The 16,419-nt window shown below is 40.1% G+C and overlaps 1 protein-coding gene across 4 annotated transcripts in view; it reads right to left on the bottom strand.

Annotated features, from left to right (window-relative positions):
* LOC138964183 (receptor-type tyrosine-protein phosphatase mu-like) overlaps positions 1–16,419 on the bottom strand; it is a 315,123-nt gene that overhangs the window by 97,445 nt on the left and 201,259 nt on the right. For all 4 annotated transcript variants that reach the window (XM_070336071.1, XM_070336072.1, XM_070336075.1 and 1 more), the window contains one exon: positions 3,039–3,167. In XM_070336071.1, coding sequence (XP_070192172.1) covers positions 3,039–3,167 — 129 coding nt within the window. The remainder of the gene's footprint in view (positions 1–3,038; positions 3,168–16,419) is intronic.

Genomic DNA, 16,419 nt, shown 5'->3' with positions numbered 1-16,419 from the left:
GAAAACCTTCTAACTTGGGTAATAGAAAAAAGTCCTCAGTGAAAAAAGTGGCTATATTGCTTCCACTCTGTAACGAACTGTACATAACGTCCATCTATTATGCGTTGATATTTTTCTGCCTCAAACCAATTTTTCACATAATTTACAAAGGCTGTGACGGTAGGTTCTCTCCCTTGTAATTTTGCTAAAAAAATAATGTATTTAGCAATCAAAATCATTGAATCCAAAATTCTGTCTGAATACCAATTAATCTTTACACCACATATAATTAGCTCCAACGAGAACTGCACTCCATGACAGTGGGCAAAATTTGTAGTTAACCATGTAAGTACATCAGACCAATAATCCTGAATCTTTACACACTGCCATAACATGTGAGATATTGTTTCTTCTGCTTGATTACATAGCGGACATAATGGCGTATCAACTAATTTCCGCAAGAACAGGAAACGTCCTGTTGGTAAAATTCTGTACAAAATTTTGTATTGGAACCAGCGGAGCTTCTGGTCAGTTGTGCTTTTTTTTAATTTTTTGAAAAACCATGGCCTTATCCATATTAATTTGTAACTCGCGTTCCCACTTCTCTAGGGCTGTTACTGGTGATAGGTCTTTAATAATAAAAAAAATAAATCTGATTTACCCTGCTATTACTCAAAAAAGACCAAACACAAGCCTCCCTTACATCATATTTTTCATCTAATGTCAATTTCAATTTTCTCTGATATGCCTTTACTGAGGCAAGTAAGCCTTCGTATAACACAAAATCAACATAAACATTTGGATATAGTTGCTTAAAATCATCATAACTTAAATATCCATTGTCGCTTAACAAGTGTCCCACAGAAACAATTCCATTTTCTATCCAATCTAACATACAAATACATTTACCAGCTCTACATATACTTCTGTTATAATGTAATGGTTCTGAAACGAACTGTTCTAATGTAAGGGGCACACTTTTGTCATACAACATCTTGTAATGTCTAAAGACGTCAGCCCAAAAGGGATTTTTCACCCTCAACATCAAAACATTTGCATACTCTCCACCATATTGCTTAACTTTTCTTACCAATGGACATATTGCATACAAAATTTGTGTTACTTTTCCATCATTACACAATATGCGCTTTAGCCAGCTAATTTTCAAACTTGCGAGGAATGACTTCACATCAATCATTTTCAAACCGCCATCTTCATACAACTGACATACTGTTAAACGTTTTATCTTATCGTTTTTTCCATTCCAAAGAAAACTGTACAACATGGCATTCAAGTCTTTTAAAAACTTTTCATCCGGGTCCGGCAGGTTTGTTAACAAGTGGGTTATTTTGGACATTGCAAGTGTTTTTATCACAACAATCTTTCCAAATGGTGATATGCCGGCTTGTTGATTACTTGAAGTGACAAGCCAGTATAGCGCAATAGCGTACGCGCTTCACAGGAAAGCACGCTTTTTTCTATTATTTTAACTGTCTGGGCTTGATTTAAACTAAACATAACATGTCTATATGTTTTTGGTATCAGAAAATGACAAAGAATAAGATTACATTTGTTTTGGATCGATCACTCAGAGTAACATTTTAATTAGAAATTTCAGATTTTAATGACCAATCTCATGAATTATTGTGTAAGCTTCCAATCTGAGATGCAATCCAATATTGTCCGGGCTTCGAACATTGCTTGACCAAAAGTTAAATCAATTTGATCGAAAAATAAGGTTGTGACAGTGCCGCCTCAACTTTTACAAGAAAGCCGGAAATGACGTCATTAAAGACATTTATCTAACAAGTCGCGTAAGGCGAAATTACTACATTTAGTCAAGCTGTGGAACTCACAGAATGAAACTGAACGCTCTGCATTTGTTCACAATGACCGTAGTCCGCCGCTCGAGCATAAAGGCAGTGAAATTAACGAGCCTGTTTAGCTCGGTAGTGGTTGCGCTGTGCTGCATAGCACGCTTTTCTGTACCTCTCTTCGTTTTAACTTTCTGAGCGTGTTTTTAATCCAAACATATCATATCTATATGTTTTTGGAATCAGGAACCGACAAGGAATAAGATAAAATTGTTTTTAAATCGATTTGGGAAATTTTGTATTTTTCATGTTCAGAGATTGTTTTTAATCCGAATATAACATATTAATATGTTTTTGGAATCAGAAAATGATGAATAATAAGATGAACGTAATTTTGGATCATTTTATAAAAAATTAATTTTAATTACAAGTTTCCGATTTTTAATGACCAACGTCATTAATTAATTTCTAAACCTCCAAGCTGAAATGGGCAGTATGATATATGGTAAATTGTGCCACCAGGATAAAAACATTAGTGCATCAGCTGACGGCGTACAGACCCTACACAATGTCAAGTTGTATTTATTTACATGTGGGTTTCAACAACTTTGGAACTCCCAAATCGCCCTCTTTCATCGTTTAATGCTGACAGTGCCATACAATGTGCAGATACACACCTGTCAAGCACAAAGGAGAGCCGTATCCTCTGTTGCATGCACAATGTCCCGTGGCCTTGTCACAAGTGTCACTGCAGTGGACACTGCAATTCTGCATGCAGTTCATGCCGTATGTTTTCACCGGACACTCTGAGTTACAACAACCAATGATTAGGGGTAACGAGCCATCAACGCAAACAACCAGCCGACTATCTCACAGCCGGGCCTTCATTAGTTGCATCTCTCATAGTTTTTGTTCAATATTCAAGAATGGTTCAAAGCAACATCAGCACCATAGAAAAAGAATAACTGCTATATAATACGAAGAAGGACAAATAAATGACAAATATAGATAGCAAACTTGATTAGCAAACTTTTTTCCACATGATTTTTAGTCACTGACGTACTTCGAACTGATATTTGTTTGAATTGGTTATACTCACAAATGCATTTAGTAACTAAATTAATACAAACTACAAACTTCCAGTTTATAATTATTTTGCATATGAAAAATATGAAAAAAACGTATGTTTGTGTCTTAGTATTTGTACAGAATAGTGCTTTTCGGTCAGAAACATTAAAAACATACCAGCACCACAAGCAGGCCCCAGCCATCCAGGTTTGCACGTGCAGTGTCCTGAGACTTTGTCACAGACATCCTCACATCCTTCACTGCAAGTCTGTGTACAGTTGTGTCCAAACGTCCGATGTGCACAATCTGTTGAGATTAAAGGAATGTTAAGTACTCTTGAAGTAACCTTAATGATAAAACTATGACAGTAAACATCAGTGTGTGCACCTTCTGATAATGAAACAACAATGAGAGTACTGGGGCTGGGAACAGAGGCGAGGGCCATGTCAGTTAGGCAATTCCCCTCCTAAGCTGAAACAATATTAGCATTTGTATGGTACTTGAAAACTCTTTTCTTAGATCTATGGTGACACTTAACATAAGGAATAGAACAGTGTAATGAAGTTTTAACTCGCTTTGAATTCGCATTCAGAATGTAGATCATGGATGACATCAGTAATGGTAGTGTTATCACCAGTTATCGAATCGAATCGACAGACTTTAACTCGTTTCTGTCATTGATTTTAATTCTTTGGGGAGTCAATTTATCTAAACCCGGAAGTTTCTGTTTGCCAGGAGGCAAAGGTGTTGAACCCATGCATAATGTCAAGGTCGCTTTTCTATCTAAGACTGTTCCACTGTTGGTGGATGACGTTTTGAGTTTCAATTGAAGATATTGCGTCAACGTTGACACTACCAGGTTGTAGACGACGCTGACGAAACGTTCTCGTTCCTTTTGCAAAGCAAGGCCTACCTGTACTGTAGGATGGAAGTGAATGTTAAAAAACATCAAATTTTGCAAATACTACCGCAAAACTGTAAACATACAGTTTGTCCAAAAAAATGTGAGAATGTTGCCTCTGATTTCAAACAAGTTGTATATGTTCATAAGGCCTAAAAAAAAAATAGGTGTGGTTACGGTAACCCGACCTACCCTATTTTTAGGGGCCGATCCTATAACTTTTTATTACATTTGTCAAAAAAAAGAAAGAAAAAAAAACCGAGTGCAAAAAACGCAATGAAAGCGAAAGCGCCCGAGTCGCACACTTATTTCCCTGTCAAGTAGGTTTAATTTGTACACATTAGAAAAAAAAAGTTTAAAAAAAAAAGTGATTGCCTACCTACCTACCCTATTTTTTTTGGCTATGTTACCGTAACCACACCTATTTTTTTTTTTGGCCTAACATACAAAAGCCACAGCATATTACACATCACTGTCAAGGTGTATAAGTGCTCTATCTGAAAACACGTTCGATTCTTTTAAATTATCTCCCTTAGGCTTTACCAGACAAAATAGATCGTAACACTAAAATGTCAGCACATTTCCCGGAAAATGTCAGTTAAAAAGGTTTTAATTTAAAAGCACAAACAGAAATACATTCTCTGCAATTGTTGGTTTCTACTCGACCACTGAGCCGAACAAAACATAATCAATAGATAAATATCACGCGAAGCATTCTTTACTTCACGTTTTTGAAGCCTCGATGTCTCAAACTGTTATTGTCAAACTGAGAATAGGGAAGACTATAGATACAGCTATACTATTCCATTGTGTAAGTAGAAAAAACGGTCTTCTTTCATTTCATACCAAAAACATCTTTATGCTGTTAATTTTACAGTTATTACAAGCGTAATACTAATTCTCGATAATTAGAAGACAAAATGTATATCCACTGTCATGAGCCAAGATAATGTAATGTTTGCATAGTGTCTCTTTTAATAAACAAGTATCTTTTATTCTGAACAAAGTAAATGTTCTAGTTTGCACACAGAGTCTACGGAGTCAAGTGATTATTGTATAATGTTTTGTTCCTCACTGACCTGTATCGCACAGTGGAGGCTGGAGGCCAAGGGGACAGCTGGAGCAGTGTCCTGTCACCTTGTCACACACCTCACCGTTACTGCAGTTACCACACCTCATGTCACACCCACTGCCCCAGGAGTCGTTTCTGCAACCTGTATCATAACCAATGTTTTCTTGTTATGAGGTTGTAAGTTCAACATCATTGAAATACTACGGCGACGTGATGGGTACAATATCATTCTTTAAACTGGTATACAGTAATGCTGATATTATTTGATCAAATACAGAAGTCATAACGACCTGACAGATATTGTTGCTCTCGTTCAAACGGGTTGACTGACAGTTACGTAGCTCTCCTTAGCTTTATATCAATCTGATTCCTTCATAAGCGTATACCTGGGAGCAGTTGGCTACCAGGGTCATGAAATACGTAATGATGCAGCAGCTTCACTGAGACTTGGGTCCCGTTTGGTGATCAGTGACGCGGAACGAACACAAGAAAAAGAGGAAGCGGCAGTAGCAGCCCACAACTTTATGCGCCGCGATTTCAGAGGCAAAGGCACCCGAAGTTGAACTTGGCATATGGATGTCGTAAGAGGAATTACTTTTCTGTCGTATTTTGGGCAAAATAATACTAAACTCAGAAATCGTAAGAAAGCGGACACTTTGCTGATTGTTATACAAGTGCCTTTTCTTTAACCTTGCGCGGGGTAAAAGCGCTCTTTCTTTTCTTCTTCTGGTGCCCGTGCAGGCCCGCAAGCTGAGAGTAACTCGGAAGTCACAGTAAACTTTAGTGGTCTTACACAATCGAGCACAAAGTCACATTCTGCCTCCGCTATCTTTCACACTTCAAGCATGTTGTTATTGTTATTGCTATGGTATGTTTGTAAAACCATTTCGTTGTATAGTTTGATAAGAGCAAGCGAACGATAAGGTTAAAACAACATAACCCCCAACCCGTCACCTGCTCTGCCTATTCACTAGTTTAGTCCATTTTTCTTCAGGACCCTGCGAGGTTTTTATGATTTATATAATAAAACGCATCCTGCATTATTAGCAACAGTTATCTCTTATTGCCCGCACTGTGTCTCCTAGATCTCTGCATGTTTGTTTTTCTTAAGCTTTGAGATATGCCTCGTGAATGACATTAAAATACCCACTAAAGACCCACCCAAAATCTACTGCCTAGCCGTTCAGTACATAGAGTGCAAATTTACTGTGGAATCATTTTCGAAACCGATAATTATTTTAAACTGCGTGTTTAAGTCATTTAAAAAGGAAACGCTTCACAGGTACATATTTGGTATGCATGAAGTGGAAGGTAATGTTCTTATATCAAGTAGAAGCCAAGATAGATCTATGGCGATTTACAGGGGAATAACTGTATTTTATTGGAATATAAACATACTTAGCACTTGCACTTCACAGATGTTGATTGAAATATCGTCTCCATAAATTCCTGTGGTATTCTTGGACACTCTGACGATCCTTCCACTGAGAACACCGCTTCCACAAGTGAAACTTGTTTTTCTCTTTGGTGGTGTGTCAAACCGGTAGCATTCCTTTTCATCCACGTAGATGGCACAACCTTTCATTCTATCAATTTCTGAAATACAAACATGGACGTAGTCATCACTGGCACAAAGCAGTCATTTTCACATAGAAGAGATAACGCTTTTGTGGTAGCATCTGGGGTTGTGCGCTCGTGCGTGCGTATGTGTAAGTATGTGCATGTGTGTGTGCTTTTGAATTTCCCCAGGTCATCTTTTCAACAGAAAACCGAAGTGCACTCTTGCTACAATTGAAGCCTAGTGCATTGTTCTAACTATCAAGAACAAGTGTATGTTTGAGGGGGCGTGGAGGGGAAGCTAGATATGTAACAGCCCGTCTCAGGACGGATGGCAAACCCTGTCTACTCACCCAATCTTTGGCTAATTAAGACTCTTTTTGGCGCTTAGAAAACCAAGTCTCCCATTCTACAACTATTATTGCGAAAATCATAGGGGCGAGTTCGTAGCTTCGTTTTTAACGCGCTGACTTTCTACCGTGTTCGTCACTATCAGCGTGGGATCGAGGTACGCCAGCAAAAGTTCTGTATTTTTCAGCGCCAATGTTCAATACTTACAGAATCGTACCACCGTCGTGTGAATATGCATGCACAAAGACCGATGCCCACGTTAAAAGATCCCAATTTGTACGTGAAAATCTCTGGCAATTTTGAAACACACAGACACCTAGAATTCACACTCTCTTTTTACATTTAGTCAAGTTTTGACTAAATGTTATAACGTAGAGGGGGGAAATCGAGACGAGGGTCGTGGTGTATGTGCGTGTGTCTGTCTGTAAGTGTAGAGCGATTCAGACCAAACTACTGGACCGATCTTTATGAAAATTGACATGAGAGTTCCTCGGAATGATATCCCCAGATTTTTTTTCTCATTTTTTTGATAAATGTCTTTGGTGACGTCATATCCGGCTTTTCGTGAAAGTTGAGGCGGCACTGTAACGCCCTCATTTTTCAACCAAATTGGTTGACATTTTGGTCAAGTAATGTTCGACGAAGCCCGGACTTCGGTATTGCATTTCAGCTTGTAGTTAATGACTTTGGTCATTAAAAATCTGAAAATTGTAAAAAAAATATTTTTTTTATAAAACGATCCAAATTTACGTTCATCTTATTCTCCAAAAACATATAAGTATGTTATATTTGGATTAAAAACAAGCTCTGAAAATTAAATATATAACAATTATTATCAAAATTAAATTTTCGAAATCAATTTAAAAACACTTTCATCTTATTCCTTGTCGGTTCCTGATTCCAAAAACATATAGATATGATATGTTTGGATTAAAAACACGCTCAGAAAGTTAAAACGAAGAGAGGTACAGAAAAGCGTGCTATCCTTCTCAGCGCAACTACTACCCCGCTCTTCTTGTCAATGTCACTGCCTTTGCCGTGAGCGGTGGACTGACGATGCTACGAGTATACGGTCTTGCTGCGTTGCATTGCGTTCAGTTTCATTCTGTGAGTTCGACAGCTACTTGACTAAATGTTGTATTTTCGCCTTACGCGACATGTTTATTGTTTTCATCCTCTCTTGCTTGTTCCGACGCTTGTTCCTTCTCCCAGTATGCTCTCACGCCGCCCCGTCCCAGCACTCACTGCAACATCCACCCCTGAACTTCGTTCCGCCGCCAGACTTGTTTTATTGCGCTTTCTGAGTTAACCAGTGTTGGTCAGACACCTGGGCACCCTCACAATCGCATTCGTGAATTTACAGACACTCCAGGGAAGGATGTCAGGCCGCTGCGGTAGGCTACCCTCGGAAGATGACACTGCACTGCTGCTGAGTCACTTCGACGGTGTTCAGTATTGGTCCTGTTCCTGGCCAGGGACACAGGCACCGCTACCTACTAATCCCTCTACTTACGACACTACGGAGATTTAAGAAACGAAACGTTGGGACGTTTCGTTTTGAAGTTGTGGTAAACGTCATTATTTCGGGGGTCTCTCGCTGGAAAGGTGAAGGTCAACTGAAACGGAACGTGGAACGTCAAAACGCAGTCACGTTTTCCACCCCCAAAAAACGAACAATATTTCGTCAACTTTTGTGAGTATTTTTGCACACTAACAGTTTTATTTGTTGGCCATTTTATGCATTGCTAGATTCATCAACCCTTTCACAGTCTTTCAGCGCTGAGAATGTGTTCATTGGAGGTAGACAACTGTTGTGAACTGAAATATTTTGAAGGGTGCTGATCCTGGTACATTTATCCAACTTCATGGTGAGAAAGCAAATGGCGAAGCAGAAGTAGGTCATCGCATCGAATTTTTATTCTGGCTTCGTATGTGATCAGGTGCATGAATTGAAAAATGTGAAGCTCTTGTGCGTGCAATGCGAGTATGTCAATCCTTTATTGACTCGTGGAGTTGAAATTATGCCATGCCCAGTCAGCGGATCATATCCTGCCATGCCCGGCCTTTCATTCCGAAACGAAACGTGAATACATCTAAATCTTGTCTGCGGCCTATGCCGTCTCGTTACACGTTCCGTTTCGCGGGGTGACTCATTCACCAAACGAAACGAGCTGCAAAACGAAACGTGCTGTTTCTTAAATCTCGCTACTGACTGTTAAGTCGCGGAGCCAGACGGAGTGAGCGTCTCTTCAGAGAGCAGACCGCCACTGCGTCCCTCCGTCTCCCGGTAACCCCGTAATCGTGTTTCTAGTAGCTCCCGCCGTGACGTTTTAACCAACCTCCTCTCTCTGTGTGTGTCTCTCTCTCTCTTTCCTTGTGTGTGAGAGAGAGAGAGAGAGAGAGAGAGAGAGAGAGAGAGAGAGAGAGAGAGAGAGAGAGAAAGAGAGAGAGATCAAATCAAATCAAATGTTATTTTACGAGGGTTGTGGCATAAGCAATATAAACGAGCTTCTTTTAAACCAGCCCTCGCCCAGAGAGGAACTACTCTAATCTTATATACATATATATACAAACGTAAAACAATTACAAAGGATAAGCATAAAGAGAGAGAGAGAGAGAGAGAGAGAGAGAGAGAGAGAGAGAGAGAGAGAGAGAGAGAGAGAGAGAGAGAGAGAGAGAGAGAGAGAGAGAGAGAAAGAGAGAGAGTGCGTGCGTGCGTGCACTAGTGCGTGCGTGCGTGTGTGTGTGTATGTTAGAGAGAAAGAGAGGGAACTTTGCGATTTTCCATGAATACAAACATACGGCATGTATTACTGATCCCCCCTCCCCACACCCCGTTGAAATGAACCGTGTGTGTTTAATCAATAAAATGTCTTACGTCTTACATCTCTCTGTCTCTCTGTCTCTGTCTCTTTCAGATGACTACTCACCTTTAGTTCTTGCCCAGACAACCATGCGGTGAACAGGATATATCCGACCAAGGTCCACCTCCCACCAAGGTGCCGTGTCATTAAAATCAGTATGGATACAGTTTTTCGTGCCACCATACTTTACTCCTGTGTTTCCATTAGCTGCTGCTCCAGGTGGGTGTGTTGCTGCTTGCCAAAAATACTGTGAACTCATCTTGCAGGCCTTCTTTAGTGCAACGTTTTCTGTGGAAGAAAGCACTCAGCAGATATTGTTTGATCATTTAACACATTGCACACACAACAGACAAACCCCAACACACAAACCATAACACACACACACACACACACACACACACACACACACACACACACACAAACACACACACACACACACCTTTTCATCAAATGGGGGGGGGGGAGGTGGATGTTTACAAGGTACATCACTGTTTTTGACCCAAAGTAGGGGGTGGGCGTTTGCTCGATACTAAGTGCTTACAAGGTAGTTTACGGTATATCAAAAGTGTATCTAAAATTCGACTGCATATATAATTTTAGTCAGCAGACATCCATTTACAATGCCACGCTCAATTTCGAACTTACAGTTTGCCTTTTCACGCACACATAATACATTTCCGTTGTAAAATAATTATGCTGTATAAAATGAGGATGCAAAAACTTGAGTAAAGTGGGTTTTCTTTTTCTTGAAGTGCAAACTGAGTATCTTTGTATCAACAAACCTGCAAACAAATAAAGCTTAGTATAGTGGCACAAAATGAAGTATCATCAAACAAAGATAACACGAAAAGCCTGGTAAAAGAAAACTATGACAGAGTGTTGAAAACTCCAGTACGACATATTAGTTATATAACACCCTTTCATGCTTAGAGCTAAAAACAGTGGGCAGTGGAACATGTAATTCGCAGAAGATTTTTTTTAACAATGTGTGTCTTTTCAATGTCTGTGGACGCCATTCCATAACCTGGGACTGAACTGGACCCCTGAGCTTTCAGTTTGTTGATATAACCAATCAAAGAAAAAGTATTTATTGCACGTGTACATGACTGTCATATTTCATCTAATTTATAAGAATGTATGTACATGTGTTTGTCTGTCTGTATGTCTGTCTGTCTGTCTGTCTGTCTGTCTGTGGTCGCCATACCTCAGAGATGGCAAACGGCAGAAACAAGATGGTGTGCATGCACACTTTCTAGGAGCCACAGATGTGCAACTGGGTTTTAGTATCTCTATTCATTGTTTCCCTTCTCAGATAATGAACCTCCACATTATTGAATATATGGCTATATTGTGCAAGGCCAGTACAGCGCCTACTGTTCATCTTTAGCAAGCAAATAATGCCAGCAACATTTGAGATTCTCTATTGCTTTTACACAGAAAATTAATGCAGAAAATAAAATCAAACAAACAGCTACAGGAAGGTTTCAGAATTAAAGGGAGGTAACTATTGATTTGCTTTCAATGGAAGGGAGGTAACTTTGACCAAGTAAGCATACCTTGCTATTTTGAAAAGGTGTAAAGTGATGAAGTTAATTTTGTTGTTCTCAAACATTCTCAAGAAAGGGAGGTAGCTGATACCATAACAACCATGTTAGCATAATTTGGATATATGGTGACTCTATTAGTGGTTAGCACATGTCTCCAAATGATGTTGTTGTCATAAAGAATTCTAAATGTCCTACAGATTTCAATTAACGAATTAGCAAAGGAAGGTAATTCATTTATCTCAAACATTTGGTTTTGAGTTTTACCCCCATTTTTGTTTCTCTTTTATTCGTGGTTCTTTAAAATAGAATTCAGAAAACTGTTCTGTGATGGTTCTTGCTACAAATTCCAAAGGGCTCTGCTAATATCCCGGGCGAAGTCGGGTCCTGTTTGCTAGTTTTGTTATATAAAAAAAAGCCCAATATACAGATGTGTCTTGTCTGCTGCCACACATTATCATAACTACAGATAATACGACTATGGTACAGCTTTATTAACACTGTCACAAAACCTGACTAAATGCCGAACACCAGGCGGCTATATTTACAAGATATCGTGGTATTAACAGAAACACATTTTGGTCGTATCTATATAAAATATGGCACTACCAACCTGTTTCTGCACATAGATTCAGAACGTTTTGTTTTGGCATATCGACGTTGCAGTTCCGGAGCAAACGATCCGCATTTCTTTGCGAATTTGCGTTCAAACAAACTTGTCAAGTCAATCAAAACGACCACAGAACACAGAACTGGAAATTGACACTGATTGGAGCACGAACAGATCCGGGATGAGGACAGCTGCAATGACGTCATGTGGTAACACCTATCTCGAGAAATAGGCTTCGCACAGAAGCAGCCTTCCATTAATTACATGATACATGTATTCACGACTTGTAGTAGGGTTTCGGACTTCGCGCATGGTGGCCGCGTGATATTTTCAGAGTGTTATGTGAAACAAGTATGACAACAATAAGAGAAATCAATCAGACATATTTTATGCTACAATTTTTTGAAAATGATGACATGCCAAGATTCAGATAAACGAGGGTTGGGTAGTTGAATGGGACTTCTGCCCGATTAGTTGCAACCACAAGACCTACTTTAGAACTTGTATTAACCCCTGGTTTACGCGTGTTGTAATGATGCGTTTTTATTTGAATTATTTAAACGTGCCTTTCCAATATGGCTGGAAATAGAGTGACGTTTTTTGTTGGTTCAAACAAGATCAACTTCTCAATTCGCATGAATATATTTCCTGGGGCATCCATTAGATTTCAACCAAAAAATGACAAAATGCCAAGCAGGGTCCCTATAATCACATATAACAACAAGTCGCGTAAGGCGAAAATTAGGCAATAGCCACCGCCATTTGACATGTTGAGGTTGTAAGTAAACATTTTTCTCATGTTTTGTGATTGAATGGAAACCGAATCGCGAAGCGATGAGGTTTTCATTCCAATCACAAAACATGAGAAAAATGTTTACTTACAACCGAAACATGTCAAATGGCGGTGGCTATTTCCATTCTACTTTACTCACCAACAGTGGAACTCGATCTTGCTGAATGACACACTGGGAAAAACGTTCCTTTCCATAAAAATGTCATTGCTTTCGTCGACTATTTACCTCACGTACCTTTTTTCCACACTGCGCAGCTGATTCATTGACGTTGAGGCTATCCTGAATATGTTACACAGCGAGAACTGACACTATTGTTAAGAATAGGAACTAAAGTATTTGTTTTTCATTTCTAAACTTTGTTGGTCATGATCACGTTCCAAAAATATTCATGTCGCCAAACGAACAGGACGTGACGTCGATTTGCCTTTTCATTCACTACAATACTCTTCCGGTCTCGGCTACAGGTATTTGTTTTGTTTCTGTTTCAGTGAAGCAAGTAAAAAAAAAAAAGTGTTTGCGCATGTCTGTTTGTTTATCGAGACCATTATGACGTATCTATGACGTTTCACGCCAAACTTTGTAGCCCTTTTGAGTCGACGTTGTCGGCAATCTCCTTTCGTTCCTGTTCCGTTGTTGGCAGAAATTGTCGTTTTCGTTTCTTGGTGGAGTTTTGGGGAGGCTCATCAAACCCCGCGTCAACGGCAATGCTGCCCTCGTAGTCTTCATTCTCATTCTGGTGTTCTGTCTCTGCGTGGCCCACTGGCACTTGTGCGCTGGCTCCTTTGTCAGCTTCATGGAGTGTGGCATGTTCGTTTTGTTTTCTTCCTTCTTCTGCTATAAATTGCTTGATGTCTTCATCATTCTCCCATTCTGAGTCACTCAGTGATGAGAGACTCAACTCGAAGTTGCCTTCAGATTCCATTTTGACAGTTGCTAACTCTTGTGATTATGGAGTGACAAAACCTCCTTGGGTCACCAGCATAATGAATATGATAAAGTTCGAGGGTAGACAGCCATTATTGATACCATTGTGTTCATACACGAAAATGATATTCATACACTCCACAAAACATGTGAAAATCACCATGCTTCACAAAACATGGGCAATCATCATTTTCTCATGTTTCTAAACCAATGAAATTGCCAGATTTTGATTTTTACTCATAGAGTATTGTAGAATACAACATTTAGTCAAGTAGCTGTCGAACTCAAAGAATGAAACTGAACGCAATGCAACGCAGCAAGACCGTATACTCGTTGTCCACCGCTCACGGCATAGGCAGTGAAATTGACAAGAAGAGCGGGGTAGTAGTTGCGCTAAGAAGGATAGCACGCTTTTCTGTACCTCTCTTTGTTTTAACTTTCTGAGCGTGTTTTTAATCCAAACATATCATATCTATATGTTTTTGGAATCAGGAACCGACAAGGAATAAGATGAAAGTGTTTTTAAATTGATTTGGACACTTTAATTTTGATAATAATTTTTATATATTTAATTTTCAGAGCTTGTTTTTAATCCGAATATAACATATTTATATGTTTTTGGAATCAGCAAATGATGGAGAATAAGATAAACGTAAATTTGGATCGTTTTATAAATTTTTATTTTTTTTTACAATTTTCAGATTTTTAATGACCAAAGTCATTAATTAATTTTTAAGCCACCAAGCTGAAATGCAATACCGAAATCCGGGCTTCGTCGAAGATTACTTGACCAAAATTTCAACCAATTTGGTTGAAAAATGAGGGCGTGACAGTGCCGCCTCAACTTTCACGAAAAGCCGGATATGACGTCATCAAAGCCATTTATCAAAAAAATGAAAAAAACGTTCGGGGATTTCATACCTAGGAACTCTCATGTCAAATTTCATAAAGATCGGTCCAGTAGTTTAGTCTGAATCGCTCTACACACACACACACACACACACACGCACAGACAGACAGACAGACAGACACACATACACCACGACCCTCGTTTCGATTCCCCCTCGATGTTAAAATATTTAGTCAAAACTTGACTAAATATAAAAATGAAAACAATTGATCGTGACATTTCTGCACATATCTGCAAAACGTACCATTACCCCCATGTTGAAACATGCCATCAGAAAAGGTAAAAATTATCTTACTCTAAAAAATATGCATGTTCAGTAACATGTAAGCTAAAAGTGATTAAGAGCTTGTCACTGTCATTTCAGGAAGAATAATCGAAAAGGGTGAAAAATGTTACCGATATTTAGCATAGTAATGAAATATTAATGAGAGGACGTTTCACTGAGGATTTAATTTTACGGGGTCCTGCTAGTCATGAATACTAACGTGTGTGTGTGTATTGATTTGTTATGCCATGGGGGGTCTCTCTCCCGTGTGTAGGATAAATCAAAGGTAATGCTTTTTCAAATTTCCGCGGGATAAATCTGTATCTATATAAAATATAGGATGTATAACAGTTAATGTTGAGAAGATTTCAAAACGGACATCGAGGAGAGTGTGCACAAAGTTGAATCTGGGAAGTAAATCCTTCGCTGAACGTGGGGATCGAACCCACACCGATAGTGACAACTGGTTTTGAAGCCAGCGCCGCTACCGGCTGAGCTATTAACCCGCCCATAGACACAAAGATATACTCGGAAAATATGTTCGGGTGTTCTTTCAGATAAAGAGACAGAGACACACCAAAGAGGGTTGGAGCAGAGTGCTCTTACCCTCTTAGTACAAACTGTCAGCCAGCCAACAGGATAGAGAGAAGATCAGACGAAACAAAATACCCCCCCCCCCCCCCCGCTGCGACAGAGGAATCAACAGAGATGGCCAAGAGCCAAAATCACAGGCACAGGAAATTGGTTGGGCGTGAAAACATGAAGTTTTTGTATATACACTCTTCAAAAAAAGTTAAGGATCACTTTTTTACAAGCACGCCACACAAAACAGACAAGACCAAATTCTTTCATTGTTTTAAAATTATATAATTGAACAACCAAGGAGTAATGACAAACAAATCAAAGATCGAATTTAGCTAGAGTGTGTCAAACGTGACAACCCTCGAAAATGGAATTCACAACAATGTGAATCAGTGTCAATAACGCGTGTGCCCTCCGTTGTGTGCCAGGCATTGAACACATCGTTGGCGCATGGAGTGGATCAGGTTGCATATGAATGCTCTGGGAACTCCATTCCACTCCTGCTGGAGCCATTGCAGCAGTTGACCCAGATTGGCAGGAGGAGGGTGATGTTGCTGTACCCGACGACAAAGCTCGTCCCACATGTGCTCTATGGGGTTCAGGTCCGGGCTGTTGGCTGGCCACAGCATCCTGTTGACCCTGGCCTGCTGGATGAAGGTGTTTACAGCTGCAGAGCGATGGGGAGGTGCGTTGTCATCCTGAAGAATCGCACGAGGGCCGATCGCTTGGAGGGCTGGAACGACCAGGGGTTGCAGGATCTCATTCTGGTAGCGGACACCGGTCAAGTTGCCCACTGCATGGTACAGAGGTGTACTTAGACGTGTGCTGATCCCTCCCCAGACCATCACAGAGCCTCCGCCAAAACGCTGTCGTTCCAAAACAGCGCCTTCTGCGAAGCGCTCTCCGCGACGCCTCCACACTCGGATGCGACCATCAGCAGGTTCCAAGCAAAAGCGGGACTCATCTGTAAACAACACCTGAGCCCACTGGTGACGTTGCCACCTCACATGTTGAGTGCACCAGGCTCGGCGAGCTGCTCGGTGATTAACAGTCAGGGTTGTTCCTCAGACTGGACGCCTTGCACGCAAGCCAAAGTTGTGTAAGCGGTTTCGGATCGTCTGACCACTAACAACAGTGTTGGTGGTAGCTTGTAGGCGTTGCCTAATGTTGTTTGCCGTAGCCAT

Source organism: Littorina saxatilis, linkage group LG4, assembly GCF_037325665.1.
Source record: "Littorina saxatilis isolate snail1 linkage group LG4, US_GU_Lsax_2.0, whole genome shotgun sequence".
In the NCBI taxonomy this organism is placed as follows: Eukaryota; Metazoa; Mollusca; class Gastropoda; order Littorinimorpha; family Littorinidae; genus Littorina; species Littorina saxatilis.
The sequence above is the reverse complement of the archived record's forward strand: the minus strand, read 5'-3'. Positions and strand labels throughout refer to the sequence as shown.